Source organism: Zalophus californianus, chromosome 2 (genome assembly GCF_009762305.2).
Source record: "Zalophus californianus isolate mZalCal1 chromosome 2, mZalCal1.pri.v2, whole genome shotgun sequence".
Taxonomy (NCBI): domain Eukaryota; kingdom Metazoa; phylum Chordata; class Mammalia; order Carnivora; family Otariidae; genus Zalophus; species Zalophus californianus.
The window spans coordinates 158664019-158679757 of record NC_045596.1 but is presented as its reverse complement, the minus strand read 5'-3'; the positions used below and the strand labels follow the sequence as shown (position 1 = coordinate 158679757).

The following is a 15739-nucleotide window of genomic DNA, read 5'->3' as shown; positions in this document are numbered from 1 at the left end:
TTTAAAGATTTTATTTATTTATTTGACAGAGAGAGAGACAGCGAGAGCAGGAACACAAGCAGGGGGAGTGGGAGAGGGAGAAGCAGGCTTCCTGCGGAGCAAGGAGCCCGATGTGGGACTCGATCCCAGGACCCTGAGATCATGACCTGAGCCGAAGGCAGACGCTTACGACTGAGCCACCCAGGCGCCCCATTTATTTTTCTGAATCAAGATTTCAGAGGACTTGGGGTTCTCTAAACTCACATGCAAGTAGCTCTTGATTGAACCTCATGTAAATTTCTCTAAAGAAAAATTTTCTAAGACTTATACTCTTAGTTTTGGTAATTTTTCCACTTTTTAAAAAAAGATTTTATTTATTTGAGAGAGAGAGCACTGAGCTAGGAGGAGAGGGAGAAGCAGGCTCCCTGCTGAGCAGGGAGTCCAATGTGGGGATCAATCCCAGGTCCCTGGGATCATGACCTGAGCCCAAGGCAGACGCCCAACTGCCTGAAGCCACCCAGGTGCCCCAATTTTTCCAATTTTTAAAAAAATAAGTATTTCAAACATATTACAACAGTAGAGAGAATAGTATTAGGAACTTTCAAGTGAACATCACTCAGCTTCAACAGTTAGTAACTCACTACTGTTCTTTTTTTTCTTCTGTACCACTGCTTATTCCCTGTCTCCCCATTATATCGAAGCAAATCCCAAATAGCATATAATTTCATCTGAAAATATTTCAGTAAGACTCTCTAAAGTATAAAGGACTTTTTGTTATTGTTAAAAACCAACTATATTACCATTACATTTTATGAAAATTTAAGTAAATTTGTTTAGGACTTACCTTTCACTCTGTTTTAGAGACTCACCAGATGAATAAATAAAAGATTCATCATAATATCTTATTTTTATTTTATTTTAGAAGTAGATTATTTGATTAAAATAATGTATTGATGTTCCATCTGAACAACAATTTATCCTTCAAATTGGAATACTTTTGAGAGTGAAAAGGGGCTCTATTAACAATTATGCTAGGAGAGCAGTGGACATCTAGGACTGTCCATGAACTGGGATATATATGGTCCCCTATTTCAAGGTAATATTTGCTGTTTGGATAGCTACTATAATTTTTTTCAACAAGCTTTGAATAACCCAAATGAGTCAAGTTGTAGCTAAGAGCATGGTGAACTTACCATAGGATTTTTAAGTCTAAAATTTTTATAGTGCCTGTAGATTTCAGGTTAGTTCTCTCTCTCTCTCTCTCTCTCTCTCTCTCTCTCTCTCTCTTTTTTGAGGAGAGAGTAAGAGTGAGGGTGCAAGCATATGTGCACAAGCTGGGGGGTTAGGGAAGGGTAGAGGGAGAAGGAGAGAGAGAGACTCCCAAGCAGGCTCCACATCCAGCTCAGAGCCCAACATGGGGCTAGATCTCAGAACCCTGAGATCATGACCTGAGCCGAAATCAAGAGTTGGACGCTTAACCAACTGAGCTACACAGGTGCCCCCCCTTTAAAGTTTATTTATTTATTTAAATAATCTCAACATGGGGCTTGAACTCACCACCCCAAGATCAAAAGTCGCTGGCTCCTCTGACTGAGACAGCCAGGAGCCCCTCACCATAAAACTAGAAGTAGAACGACCAGGCATAAATCACAAATTAAAATGAACCCTTCTGGGGCACCTGAGTGGCTCAGTCGTTAAGTGTCTCCCTTCAGCTCAGGTCTTGATCCCAGGGTCCTGGGATTGAGCCCCGCATCGGACTTCCTGCTCAGCGGGAAGCCTGCTTCTCCCTCTCCCACTCCCCCTGCTTGTGTTCCTTCTCTCGCTTTGTCTCTCTCTCTCAAATAAATAAATAAAATCTTTAAAAAAAATAAAATAAATGTATAATTTATAGGCTTGTGGATGTTAGATCATAGATAATCTAAAGTAGACTACATTATAGAGTAAGTAAATGAGATGATGGCCAATTTTAAAAGGTCAAAAAATTTTTTTCTGTTAAAGTTGGTAGTTCACCATAATATTACATGAACTTTATATCAAGCATAAACTAGTTTTTAGCATTTCCAGATTAGAAAACACAACTAGACCTTCCTTATCTGTTCTCTTCTAGTTTATGCTGTGTTACTGTAGCAAGTACTTCTCAGGAACAGCTCCATTCCGTTAGTAGTGTGCTTGTTATCAGTAATATTTTAAGCAACTGCCTTTTTTTATTTTTAAGATTTTATTTATTTATTTGACAGAGAGAGTGAGAGCACAGGTAGGGGGAGCAGCAGGCAGAGGGAGAGGGAGAAGCAGGCGAGGTGGGGCTCGATCCCAGGACCCTGAGATCATGACCTGAGCCAAAGGCGGATGCTTAACCGACTGAGCCACCCAGGCGCCCCAGAACTACCTTTTAATAATAAAGTATACAACTGTGATTCCCCTGATCAGGAGCCAAAGTCAGACTTCTAAAACACAGTTCTATTATGTCAGTTCCATGGAAAAATAACTGCCCTTTAGTGTTGTGATTTCTTTCCCTTCATTTTAACCACAGTTTCATTTTTAACACCTTTCCCATAGATAAAAGATTCTCATATCGTCATATCATCTAGTCCCTGGTCTTTTAGTTTATTTTCTGAATCAGCTTCAAGTCTTTCATGTTTATATGTAAAACATAATTCATACATACACACATTCACATCTTTTAAATAACTTTGACTTTAACTGTGGCCTTTTTAAAAATTAGAATCTATCATCTATAACATATAGTGTCTTAGATTTCTTACCCACATAGTTCTGGTGCTGTAGATATGGAATCATAGTGATATATTAAGTTTAATTTGTTACGTAAAAGAAATGGGTTCATGGTTCTCTATACGTTTAAGTATTTTAAATTACTTTTTCTCTCCTTCTAGCTGTTCCCTTTCCTCCAACCCAACGGCTTACTTTGAAGGAAGTATTTGAGAATGGGAAACCTAAAATTGATGTTTTGAAAAACCATTTGGTGAAGGAAGGGCGACTGGAAGAGGAAGTAGCCTTAAAGATAATCAATGATGGGGCTGCCATCCTGAGACAAGAGAAGACCATGATAGAAGTAGATGCTCCAATCACAGGTATGAGAAGTAATTGCACAGTGGTGCTTAGATTTGAGCTAATTTGAAAAATGATTACAAATAACCAACTAAGATATGTGATAATTTTTCTAGGAATTATGAGATAGTCTTAGGGATTATTCAGTATATTTGTTGTTCATCAAAGAAATACAATTTAAAATACCTAATATTTACAGTAGGACTGTTCACTATTGATTGATTGACCACAATTACAGAACATTCCAGTCAAAAGCTAACATGATTTAAGTTAAAAGTTAAACTGTGATCTTATTGGTGTACTACCCTTTCTCTTTAAGACATATTTTTCATCTCACCTTGTGTCCTTTTTTCCCTAGTGTGTGGTGACATTCATGGACAATTCTTTGACTTGATGAAGTTGTTTGAAGTTGGAGGATCACCTAGTAACACACGCTACCTCTTTCTGGGTGACTATGTGGACAGAGGCTATTTCAGTATAGAGGTAAAAATTAAACTGGATACGTTGGAACGATCATACTGTCTTTTTTTAGAAATTTGCTTTTGATTCTTCAGTAGAAGAAATTAAAATGAGAACACTGGCAGAATTTGTAAACTTCATTACTTTCAGTATTAAAGTGTTAGAGAAATGTTTTCATTTGTATAAGAAAGATCTATTCCTTCTTGTAGCTTCTATATGTAGTAGACATATAGAAAACTATATTAACCCAGCTTTGCAAATAAGTTAAATGCTTACCAACCTTTTCTCTGAAGTTAGTGTATAGGCTGTGTGTAAATGACATAAATTGCTATTCACCCTAAACAGGGTTTGAATTAGCAGATCTTCATTAAAGACCATAAGTTGCTGGGCTACAGTTTACTTTTAGATTAACTTCCAATGCTAAATAAGCAGGCACTTAGCTTATTATAGGAATAATTTTTTATATTATTGCACATAGTAAGCAGTTAACAAATGTTCATTAAAGGAAAAAAAATGATTAAAGTTAATGAATTTAATGGAAACTCACAATTAAATATATTTTGAAAATTGAATGATGAGAAAAAATGATTATAATTAAAACAAAGTAGGGGCACCTGGGTGGCTCCATTGGTTAAGCATCCCAACTCTTGATTCTGGTTCAGGTCATGATCTCAGGGTTGTGAGGTCAAGCCCCATGTTGGGCTCCATACTGGGTATAGAGCCTGCTTGGGATTCTCTCTCTCCCACTCCCTTTGCTCTTCCCCCTGCTCACTCTCTCTCAAATAAATAAATAAATAAAATCTTTAAAAAAGAATTAAAGTATAAGCTATTGTGTATAAAAAATAAAACTATTTTAGAACCTAATGCAAAGACTTGAGTACAGTGGAACCAAAGCACATTCATATTTAATGTCCATTGATTCAGCTACACATGCTTAGCAAATAAAAGAGAAGTAACTTTTGAATAGTGCAGGTAATTGAATTTATAATGTGCCCAGAATAAGCATGAGATGAGAAATTGAGTCTGCATGATGTTCTTGTAGTCTTTAGTTCTGCTTCTTCCTCATAGTGTGATAGTCTCACTGTACTTAGTGTGTTTCTGGTGGTTAAAGGTTTATTGTTTGTGCAGCATCACTCCTAGATCCAAGTCAGCTATCTTACCTAGCGCTCATTCAAAGAAGCAGCAGTTGTCCTATACCTGCAGAAAAATATACAAGAGAAATAGACTGTCCTCTTTAGTTAGATGGGTGGTCTAAATTTATGGATCAGAAAAGTTCAGTGTTACCTGCCAGTGCCTCAAATTAATTTAGTGTCATCTATGAGGACAAAAATTAGTGGTAGAAGCTAAGAAAATAATCATGTTTCCCTGCTGCTCAGTAAATTTCCCGGGTCTCTAAGTAGGTCCTGGGATGGGTGGAGATGATACCCGCAGACTGTATCATTGAAATGTTTCTCTATTCAACGTAACCTAAGTGTCCATCAATAGATGAATGGATAAAGAAGGTGTGGTCTGTATACATATATACTGGATATAATAGAATATTAATCTGACATAAAAGAGAATGAAACGTGACCCTTTGCAATAACATGGATGGACCTAGAGGTTATTATGCTAAGTGAAATAAGACAAAGATAAATAGTATATAATTTCACTTGTATGTGGAATATACAAAACAAAACAAATGAACAAACAAAACAGAAGTGGACTTATAAACACAGAGAACAACCCGGTGGTTGCCAGAGGGGGCGGGATGTAGGGAGTTGGGTAGAATAGGTAGAGGGGATTAAGAGGTACAGAATTCCAGTTGTAAGATAAATAAGTCACAGGGATGAAATTACATCACAGAAAATATAGTCAATAGTACTGTAATAACTTTGTAGGGTGACAGGTAATTACATTTATCGTGGTGAGCATTGCATATTGTATAGGATTGTTGAATCACTATGTTGTACACCAGAAACTAATATAATACTGTATATCAAATATAGTTCAATAAATAAAAAGGGAAGCAAACATAGCCTAAAAAAGAAAAGCTTCCTAATTCCTGTTCACATCATGTTTCAGTAGCCAGTCAAATGTATGGATGTTTGAAAGACACACTGAATATTTACTTCTTTGTGTATTTTTTAGCATGAAGACATTTTAGAGGATGAAGAAAATACAGAACTTACTGAATTTTTAATTTGTCATTATATTTAATGAAACAACTTCTTAAAAAGATAATATTGTGCCAAATCATCTTCGGATTGTTAACTCACACATTTACAGATAGTTTCAGTGCATCAGTATGTTCAATAAAGCACACGCTGAAATAATCCATAATGATTTTTGTACACATATACTATATTCAGAATATTTTCTGTTATGTCTTTTTTCCTCACTCATCAACAAATGTTTCCTGATTGCCAACTTTATGGTAGGCTCTGAGGATAAAATAATGAATAAGATTCATGCTTTCTATTTTTTGTTTGTTTTCTTTTTAACATTCATGCTTTCAGGGCATCTGGGTGGCTCAGTCAGTTAAGTGTCCGACTCTTGATTTCCGCTCAGGTCATGGTCTCAGGGTCATGAGATCGAGCCCTGAGTGGCTCCATGCTCTGTGGGGAGTATGTTTGGGATTCTGTCTTTCCCTCTGCCCCTCCATCCCCTGCACTCCCCTCCCATGCTCACATACTCTCTCCCTAAAATAAATAATGAATAAATCTTTAAAAAAAGATTTATGCTTTCTATAGGAGCTGACAGTCTATTAGAAAAGATGCACTTATGAACAGATCTTTCAGTATAGTACAAAAGTGTTGACTTAGTTTTCTGCAGTATTCTTCATATTGGGACCTAGCATAGTGCCTGACACATAGGAGACACTCAAAATCAGTATTTGTTGAATGAGTGGATGTTAATAAATCATAGTTTAATATTTGGCTTTATCTTCTTATTTGATGTTTCACTAACTTAAAGGGTTTTTCTGGAATAGCTTAAGAGATAAATGGATCAAAACTTTAAAGTGACAATGCTATTTTATACCAATTTTAAACTAAACATCAGGGTATATGTAGTGTTAGTTGGAAGTCACTTATCAACTACTAAGGTTATAAAGTTCTGTAGGCAACAGCTTAGTCCAACATGATACAAGTATATACTTGAGCAATTTTTTTATCAGTGTCCTTGATAAGCATGAGTATGATGTTTTTGTCAAATGGATGAAAATAGGTAATAGAGCCCTTATTACATTTTGTTGTTGTTGTAAATAGTTCATTTTTGTAGAAAAATTGGGAAATGTAGAATCTAAGAAAACAAAAACTTTTATAAGTCAGATATAATCAGTGTTAACATCTTATATTTTCTTTTTTTTTTAAGATTTTTAATTTTTTTAAAGTAATCTCTACACCCAGTGTGGGGCTCGAACTCACAACCCTGAGACCAAGAGTTGCATGCTCCACTGACTGAGCCAGCCAGGTGCCCCAACAGCTTGTATTTTCTTGCAGTCTTTTTTTTCTTTTATATTTGCATATTTTTTTTAAAGAAAATTGAAATCATTTTGTACATTTCCTTTTTGTAGTCTTTTTTTCCCCCCACTCAGCATTATTGAAAACACTTTTCTCTGTTACAAAAATTTCTTCAAAATTGTGGTTAATGGTAAAAATACCATAGTTTACTTCACCGTTCTCCTATTGTTGGATAATTAGGTTTGTAGCAGGTACTGCTTGTTGTCCATCTTTTCTCCTTCCTTTCTATAAAAATCCCTATTTTGTTCAGATAAATGAGATTGGGGGTTCAGAGAGAACCTTTGATTTCAGGAAGGGAGGCCCTTAACCCAGCCTCAGGGAATGAATTCTCATTGGTCTGAGCTTTTTTGATGTGAATTTGCATGCATACACATGCACTTTGGAACATTTTGTTTCCAGATGAAAAGGTGAAAGCTTTTGAGCCCCTATTTCACTACGTCATTTCAAATGTGGGTGTGTGTACTGTAGCAGCCATTTTGTGACCATGAGGAGGTGCTAAGGATGAAAAGCAAACCTGTGAATTACAGATCAAAGAGGCAGAGAGGACATGGTTTCTTGGTGACAATACTGAGCTGGTCCACTAAACCTGGACATCTTACCTCCAGACTTCTTGTTTCTTCATAAGATACTTAAAATGTCTTTAGGGCTTAAGCAATAGTTAATTGGATATTTATCACTTGTACCACAAGTGGTCCTTTTCTAGTTATTTCCATTCTGCATATTACTGCAGTGAATATCTTTTTGGATACATTTTTAATAGCATTTCTGATATTTCCTTAGGTCAGATTCTTATAAGTAAAAGAAGTGGATGAGAGACTGAATATTTTAAAGACTTTTGATACATTTTGCCTAGTTGTTTTTACAGAACCTTATTTCACTTTATTTTCTTTCTATACTTAATAACTTCTCTTTCCTTGAGCCTATATGAGAAAATCAAGACATGATTTTTTTCATGCCCAGAGCAAGCATTGATCTTTCCTGAAGCAATGTGGGCTTTGATTAGTACACCAGGGACTGATCCGGATGTCACTGATAAAACACAAGAGTAAAGTTTCACTTATTCCTGAGCTTTTTGATGTTCCTTCTTCATTTGTATATATTATAAACTACTTGCTCTGAGGTAGGGGAAGCTAAATTTTAGTTTCTTTTAATTGATTTTACAATAAGAGAAAGGGTTAAAGGGAACATTTTCAGCATAAGATATGTTATACTGCATGTACAGGCATCACCAAAGAGAAAATGTTTTCAGATGTCTAGGTATTATAAATGTTACCCGATGATCAATTGTTGATGTGTTGACATGTTGACAACTAATGAATAATTGTTGTCATACAGTAAGGATTGTTGAAGTGGAGTACAAATTCTGTTCACAGAAATAAAGAAGTGAGTTTTGAATGTCTGAACAGATCTGATAATCATGAGCCTATAATTGAATTGTACAGGTAATTGTGCAATTGCATCCTGATATATAAGGAAATAAAACTTGAGATTAGAGGCCAAGAAGTATATCAACCAAATTACACTCAAGTATGGATATGAATTGTGCTTTTATATATCTCATTACTTCAAAAAGGTGAGTCTTTTCGGGAGTCAGAAACAAAGACCTAGATAAATCAAAAGATATATCATGTTCTTGGCTGGGAAATGTAATAGAGAAAAAAGAGAAAGTGCTTTCTAAGTTTATATATGAATTTAATGTCCTTTTTTTGAGTATAGTTAACACACAATGTTATATTAGTTTCAGGTGTACAATGTAGTGATTCAACAAGTTTATGTTATGCTATGCTCACCACAAGTGTAGCTACCATACAGTGCTATTACAATACCATTGGCTGTTCCCTACACTGTATCTCTTATTTCTGTGATTTATTCATTCCATAACTAGGAGCCTATACCTCCTACTCCCTTTCACCCATTTTGTCAGGCCCCCAACCACCTCCCCTCTGGCAACCATCAGTTTGTTCTCTGTATTTATAGGTCTAATTCTGCTTTTTGTATGTTTGTTTATTCTGTGCTTTGTGTTAGATTCCACACATAAGTGAAATCATATGGTATTTGTTTTTCTCAGGCTGACTTATTTCATTTAGAATGTAATGTACTTTTTCTTTGGAATATTCTGTGCAAGTTGATACATCAAAAACAAAAGTCAACCAAAAAAAAAGAAAGAAGTCATCTAAGTATATCTGTATGTGTCTGCATATTTAAGTTTCATGTTTGTTTTGCAGTGTCTGTCTCGAAATGTACATATATTTTGATCCAGCAGTTCCATTTTTGAGAAATACTGCAGATGTACACATAATTACGTACAAAGACATATGAATGAATAGTTTGTCACAATACTTGAGAGGTCCTACTGGTATTTAAGGGGCTGGGTCCAGGGAAACACACATCATCCAGTATGCAGGAAACTCCTAAACAACAAAGAATCATGCTTTTCAAATTGTCAGTGGTACTTCTGTTGAGAAACACTGTTAAATTCTGGGGATGGAGATGAACAAGCAAAGCCAAGTCCTGTACTGTATTTTCTATTGAAAGGGACAGCATCATGTATTTGTTTATGCCTGTGAAAATCAAATCAGGGTAAGGGGCTAAAAGAGGGTTAAGGATAGCTAATTTAGATGGAGATTAGGGAAGGCCGATTTGAGGAGGTAACCTGTGAATAGAAACTTGAATGACCTGAGAGAATGAGCCATGCCTCTGTGGTGGGGGGTGGGGGAGGGGTGATACATTCCAGCAGAGGACATATCAAATATAAAAGCTCTGAGGTTGAAGCAGGCTTAATGCAGGCCACGAATAGTAACAAGGCCAGTTTGGCTAGACAGAATAATGAGTAAGGGGAAGTTATAGGCGATGTATCAGAGAGATAGGCAGGGGTTAGATGATGTCAGGCCTTACAAACCATAGTAAGGAGTTTGGGTGTTATTCTGAATGTGGTAGGAAGCTATTGGAGATTGTTTGTTTTGAGCTAGGGAATAGCATATTCACATTTATGTTTTAAAACAGTCACTCGGAGGGCACCTGGGTGGGTCAGTTGGTTAAGCGTCCAACTCTTGATTTCGGCTCCGGTCATGATCTCAGGGTTATGAGATCAAGCTGAGCCCCATGTCAGGCTCCTGTGGGGTATGGAGCCTGCTTAAGATTCTCTCTCTCCCTCTGCTCTTCCCCCTTCCTCTCTAAAACAAACAAACAAAACAAAACAGTTACTCTGGCTATTTTTTGATAAACTGAATGGAAGCCTAAGAGTGGGTACAGGGAGGCCAGTTAGGAATCTAATCCAGTAACCATGGGCAAGAAATGTTGGTGACTTAGATTAGACTTACTGAGAAGCACCTGGATTTAGAATTTTAAAGTCTTTTTTGGGAGGTGGGAAAATCCCAGTTGAATTAATCAAGCTCTTCAGGTCATGACACATTTATTACTAGTCATTGCAAAGTCCGTCTCTGTTTTAATTTTTTTCTTATCTGTGAACTCTATTTTTTTCTCCCTCTTGCCATTATATATGTTTCTGTTATGTTTAGTACCTCAGAATACATATAATACATTACATTAATTTTTTAATATGTAAGGTTTTGGTGGATAAAGTATTTTAATTTTACATAAATATTACGGTGCTATTCAGTGGTCCGCAAACTTTAGCATGCATCATAATTTCCTGGAGCAGTTGCTCAAAAACAGATTGCTGGGCCCCACCCCAGAATTTCTTTTTTTTTTTTTAAAGATTTTATTTATTTATTTGAGAGAGAGAGCGTGCGCATGGGGGCGGGGAGGGTCAGAGGGAGAAGCAGACTCCCCGCAGAGCAGGGAGCCCGATCCCAGGACTCCAGGATCATGACCTGAGCCGAAGACAGTCGCTTAACCAACTGAGCCACCCATGCGCCCTACCCCAGAATTTCTGATTCACTAGATCTGAGATAGAGTCTGAAAATCTCTATTTCTGAAAAGTTGCCAAGTAATGCCAATGTACCACATTTGAGATGAATGTGACCACACTGAGAACCACTGCTGTAGCTTTGTTTCTGTTGATTTGGATGTTTTCACTTATCATGATGCTTTTAAGATCCATCCAGGTTGCTGTCTCTCAGTCATTGCTTTCTGCCTGCTGTATAGTATTCCAGAGTATACATCTATATTTTAGTTATTTATTCTCAACGTTGGACACCTAGGTTGCCTGCAGTTTCTTTCTATAGTGAACGTTGCTATGATGAATATTCTTCTATAAATCCACTGATGTTCCCATGTTTTAGTTTCTCTGTGGTTTATGAACAAGATTGGAATTGCCAAGGAAAAGGGTATATTACCTTCATTCTTGAACTGACAATCACAGGTTCCTCTTCAGAATAGCTGTACCAATCTATATGCCTACCTGTAGCACCTAAGAGTTCATATTTCCTTACAGCCCTCTCTCTAGAATTTGGTTTTATCTCATTTTCTAATATTTACCAAATGATGCGTCTAAAATAGTATGTTATTGTTTCAATTGGTATTTCTCCAATTACTAATGAAATCGAGCGTCTCCTCATATGTTAGCCATTCCACTCTTACAATCACTGTTAGGAGTTTCTGTATGACCTTTAAGATATAGATTAGGCATTTACAAGCATATCTCCATATCTGTTTTTAAAAAATAAATATACTTGTCAGTGTGTATTGCCCTTTAAGTGCTGCTTTATCTGGGTCCCACAGATTTTGATATGTATGGTTTTTATTATCATTTAGTATTTTCTATTTTAAGAATTCTCTTTAACCCTAGGACAGTGAAGTAGTAGTTTTTTTTTCCAGTCATATGGGACTTTTTTTTTAGTGTTCGTATTTTGTTACTGATTCTATTTAATGTAATTTAATTAGAGAACGTAACCTGAATGATGTTCATTCTTTGGAATTTTTTGAGACTCCCTTTCTGATGAGGTACCTAGTAGATTTTTGTGACTTTTTTTTTTTTTTAAGTAATCTCTATACCCAACGTGGGGCTTGAACTCACAACCCCAAGATCAGGAGTTGCATGTTCTACCAGCTGAGCCAGCCAGATGCCCCTTTGTGGCTATCTTGTATATATTTGAAAATAATGCATCCTCTGTTGAACTGTTGCCTGTAACTTTCATTATTTTTGTCTGCTTGAACTAGGAGTTACTTTTGAGTGTGTCAAAATTGCCAACTACAGTTATTGATTATCTGATTCTTACCATAGTCCTGTCAATTGTTGCTTGTGTTTTGAGACTGTGTGTGAGATATGTATATTTTATGATTAGTGTATATTATCGATCATTATTTGCAGGTTCTGTGTTTGCATATATACTTTCCTGCTAAAATTGATTTGTAGTCCCCAAATCAATACACATAGTGATTTTGAGGTCCTAGGCCCTCTTAGTAGGAGCTAGGAAATATATATAAGCATACTAACCTGCACATGTACCCACATTTTTATTTGTTTCTATATCTATCTGTATATACTCTAAAAAGAGTTAAGTTTTGATTCCAGTCCAACATCACAAGATTCAGTCTAGTCTTCCTCCTTTCCTACTCCCATGATCTACAATATATTAACTTGTCTGTTCAATCCTATTATACCCATAAAATACATATATAACAGCTAATTCATACTGTGAAAACATATTTACCAACTAGATATACAGTGTTTGTGTACATTTGTCTATGTCTTTAGCCTTGTAGTGTGCAGTCAAAATGCTGTTTTCCAAAGTTACTTGGGTTAATTCTTTTTTCCCCATACCCTTCTTTGTTGCTTTGTTATCTGTTTATAATACAGTTAGGGTTATTACTGTTTGTATTCTATTTGGGGTTTCTTTCACATGCTGGTTGATTTAATTATTTATTTTGAGGGGCATGTGTAAAACATTACTGTTGTTCTAGAAGTCAAAGCTATCCAAAAGGTTATCCTTTGAGAAGTATTGCTCCCTCCTCAACCCTCCTTAACTGTTCCCAGTGCTCCCTTCTTTCCACCCCTTTCCTTTGTGCCCATTGTAGGTAACTTTAGTTTCTCATTTATCCTTCCTGTATTTCTTCTGCACAAATGAGTAAATACATGTGTATTTCTTATTTCCCTTCTTTATTACAGAAACAGTAGCATACTCTTTTGCACTTTGCTTTTTTCACTTCACAGTATATTTTGGAAATTGTTCCAATCAGTTTATAGAGATCTTTCTCTCTTTTTTTTTTTCATAGCTTTATGGTACTTTATTGTGTGACTGTGTCATAATTTGCTCAGCCTTCTGTCCTATGTATGGTCGTTAAGGTTGTTTCCAAAATTTTGCCTCTTACAAGCAATACTGCAACTTTGTGCATATGTATTTTCTTATTGTTGGAGGTGTATCTTCAGGGTAGGTCAAAAGTTAAATGAATATGTAGTTTTATCAGTTTTTGCCAAATTTTTTTTACTGTACAAATTATTTGTATATAGTCAAATTTATCCATCTTTTTTAAAAAAAGATTTTATTTATTAGAAAGAGAGAAAGCACAAATGGGAGGAGGTGCAGAGGGAGAGGGACAAGCAGACACCCCGCTGAGCAGGGAGCCCGACATGGGGCTCGATTCCAGGACCCTGAGATCATGACCTGAACCGAAGGCAAATGCTGAAACGACTGAGCTACCCAGGAGCCCCTCCATCTTTTTTTTTTTTTTTGCCCCTGGATTTTTTGTCATTAGTTAAGATAAAGTTTTTCCCTACACTAAGGATAAAGAACTCACCACTTTTTCTTTTCTTTTTTTCAAAAAGATTTTATTTATTTGAGAGAGAGAGAGAGAGAGAGACTTGAGCGGTGGGGAGGGGCAGAGGGAGAGAGAGAGAGAGAAGCAGGCTCCCCACAGCAGACTTACTTAACCGACTGAGCCACCCCGGCACTCCTCACTATTCTTTCTTACAGAACTTACGTGGTTTCATTTTGATACAGTTAGCTCCCTTGTTCATTTGTCATTTATTATGTATTATGTAGGTTATGAATCTGATTTTTTTTTTTTTGAAATGGCACCAGTTGTCCCAGAGACATTTATTAAGAAGTCCATCATTGGGGCGCCTGGGTGGCTCAGTCGGTTAAGCAGCTGCCTTCGGCTCAGGTCATGATCTCAGGGTCCTGGGATCGAGCCCTACATTGGGCTCCCTGCTCAGTGGGGAGCCTGCTTCTCCCTCTCCCTCTGCCTGCTGCTCTGCCTGCTGCTCTGCCTACTTGTGCTCTCTCTCTCTCTGTGTCAAATAAATAAATAAAATCTTAAAAAAAAAAAAAGTCCATCATTAGGAGCACCTAGTGGCTCAGTCAGTTAAGCATCTGACCTCAGCTCTGGTCATGCTCTCAGGGTCATGGGATCGTGGGATAGTGTGGAGCCCCACATTGGGCTCCCTGCTCAGTGGGGAGTTGGCTTGTCCCTCTACCCCTTCCCCTGCTTGTGTGCATGAGTGCACTCTCTCAAATAAATAAATAAAATCTTAAAAAAAAAAAGGAAGTCCATCATTACTCCTAGTGATTTAGGATGCTACATTTATTATATACCAAAATTCTGTATGTACTTGAATTAATTTCTGGACTATTTTATTCCACTGGTATATTTATCTATATATGTGCCAGTACTACTGTTTTAATTATAGAAGCTTTATAGTATCTTTTAATGTCTAGTAGGGCTAGTTCCCGCCCCCCCATATAGTTCTCTTTTTTCAGTGTTTTTTTCTTTGCTGTTTCCTGGCTGTTCTTGCATGTTTATTTTTCCATAGAAATTTTAGTACCAACTTGTCTAACTCCATAAAATAACTTGTTGGTATTTTTATTGGAATTGCAATGATTTTATAAATTAGGAAGAACTAATGCTGAATCATCCTATCTAAGAACAAGGAGTGTTTTTCCATTTGTTCTTGCCTACTTTTGTGTCTTTCAGGAGGGTTTTAAATTTTTCTTGGTATTAATTTTGCACATTTCTTACTACATTTATTCCTATATGCTTAATCTTCTTTGATGCTACTGTAAATGGAGTTTTCTCTACCATGTGTCCTATTTATTGTTTGTGCATATGAAGGCTGTTGATTTTGTATATTAATTTTATATCCTGCCATATTACTGAGTTCTTTTATTATTTGAGTTAGTTTTATCCTTGATTTTTTTCCTAGGGTTTTTCAGATATACTATTATTATATCATTTTCTTTTTTAAGATTTTATATATTTATTTGACAGAGAGAGACACAGCAAGAGAGGGAACACAAGCAGGGGGAGTGGGAGAGGGAGAAGCAGGCTTCCCGCGGAGCAGGGAGCCTGATGTGGGGCTTGATCCCAGGACTCTGGGATCATGACCTGAGCCGAAGACAGACGCTTAACGACTGAGCCACCCAGGGGCTCCCTTTACCCATTCTTAAACCTCTAATTAATTTCTCTTGTCTAATTCAGTTAGCGAATACCTCTAGTATAGTGTTGAATAGTAGCAGAGATAGTGGATATCTTTCCTCGTTCCTTATTTTAGTGGAAATGTCTCTGGTGTTCTTTATTAAATAAAATACAGGTTTTAGGACTAAGGGGTGTGTGTGTATATATGTGGGTGGCTTTGTCACAGAGTTCTAGATATTTGGATAGAACATGGGAATAAAAATTAAGGAGAGGTATGTATGAAGCCTCCTTACTGTCTGTCAGATTCTAGGGCAACAGCATGTCACATTCAAAAAGCTGGAAGGTTTCATGTTTCAGTTTGGGAATAGCAATGAGATATGGCATTATAGCAAGTCATTTGGATTTCTATAAATTGT

The 15739-nt window shown here is 36.6% G+C and overlaps 1 protein-coding gene across 4 annotated transcripts in view; it reads left to right on the top strand.

Annotated features, from left to right (window-relative positions):
* Positions 1-15739, top strand: part of PPP3CC (protein phosphatase 3 catalytic subunit gamma) — a 99883-nt gene that overhangs the window by 34219 nt on the left and 49925 nt on the right. For all 4 annotated transcript variants that reach the window (XM_027597467.2, XM_027597468.2, XM_027597464.2 and 1 more), the window contains exons 2-3: positions 2871-3068; positions 3404-3528. In XM_027597467.2, the coding sequence (XP_027453268.1) occupies positions 2871-3068; positions 3404-3528 (323 nt within the window). The remainder of the gene's footprint in view (positions 1-2870; positions 3069-3403; positions 3529-15739) is intronic.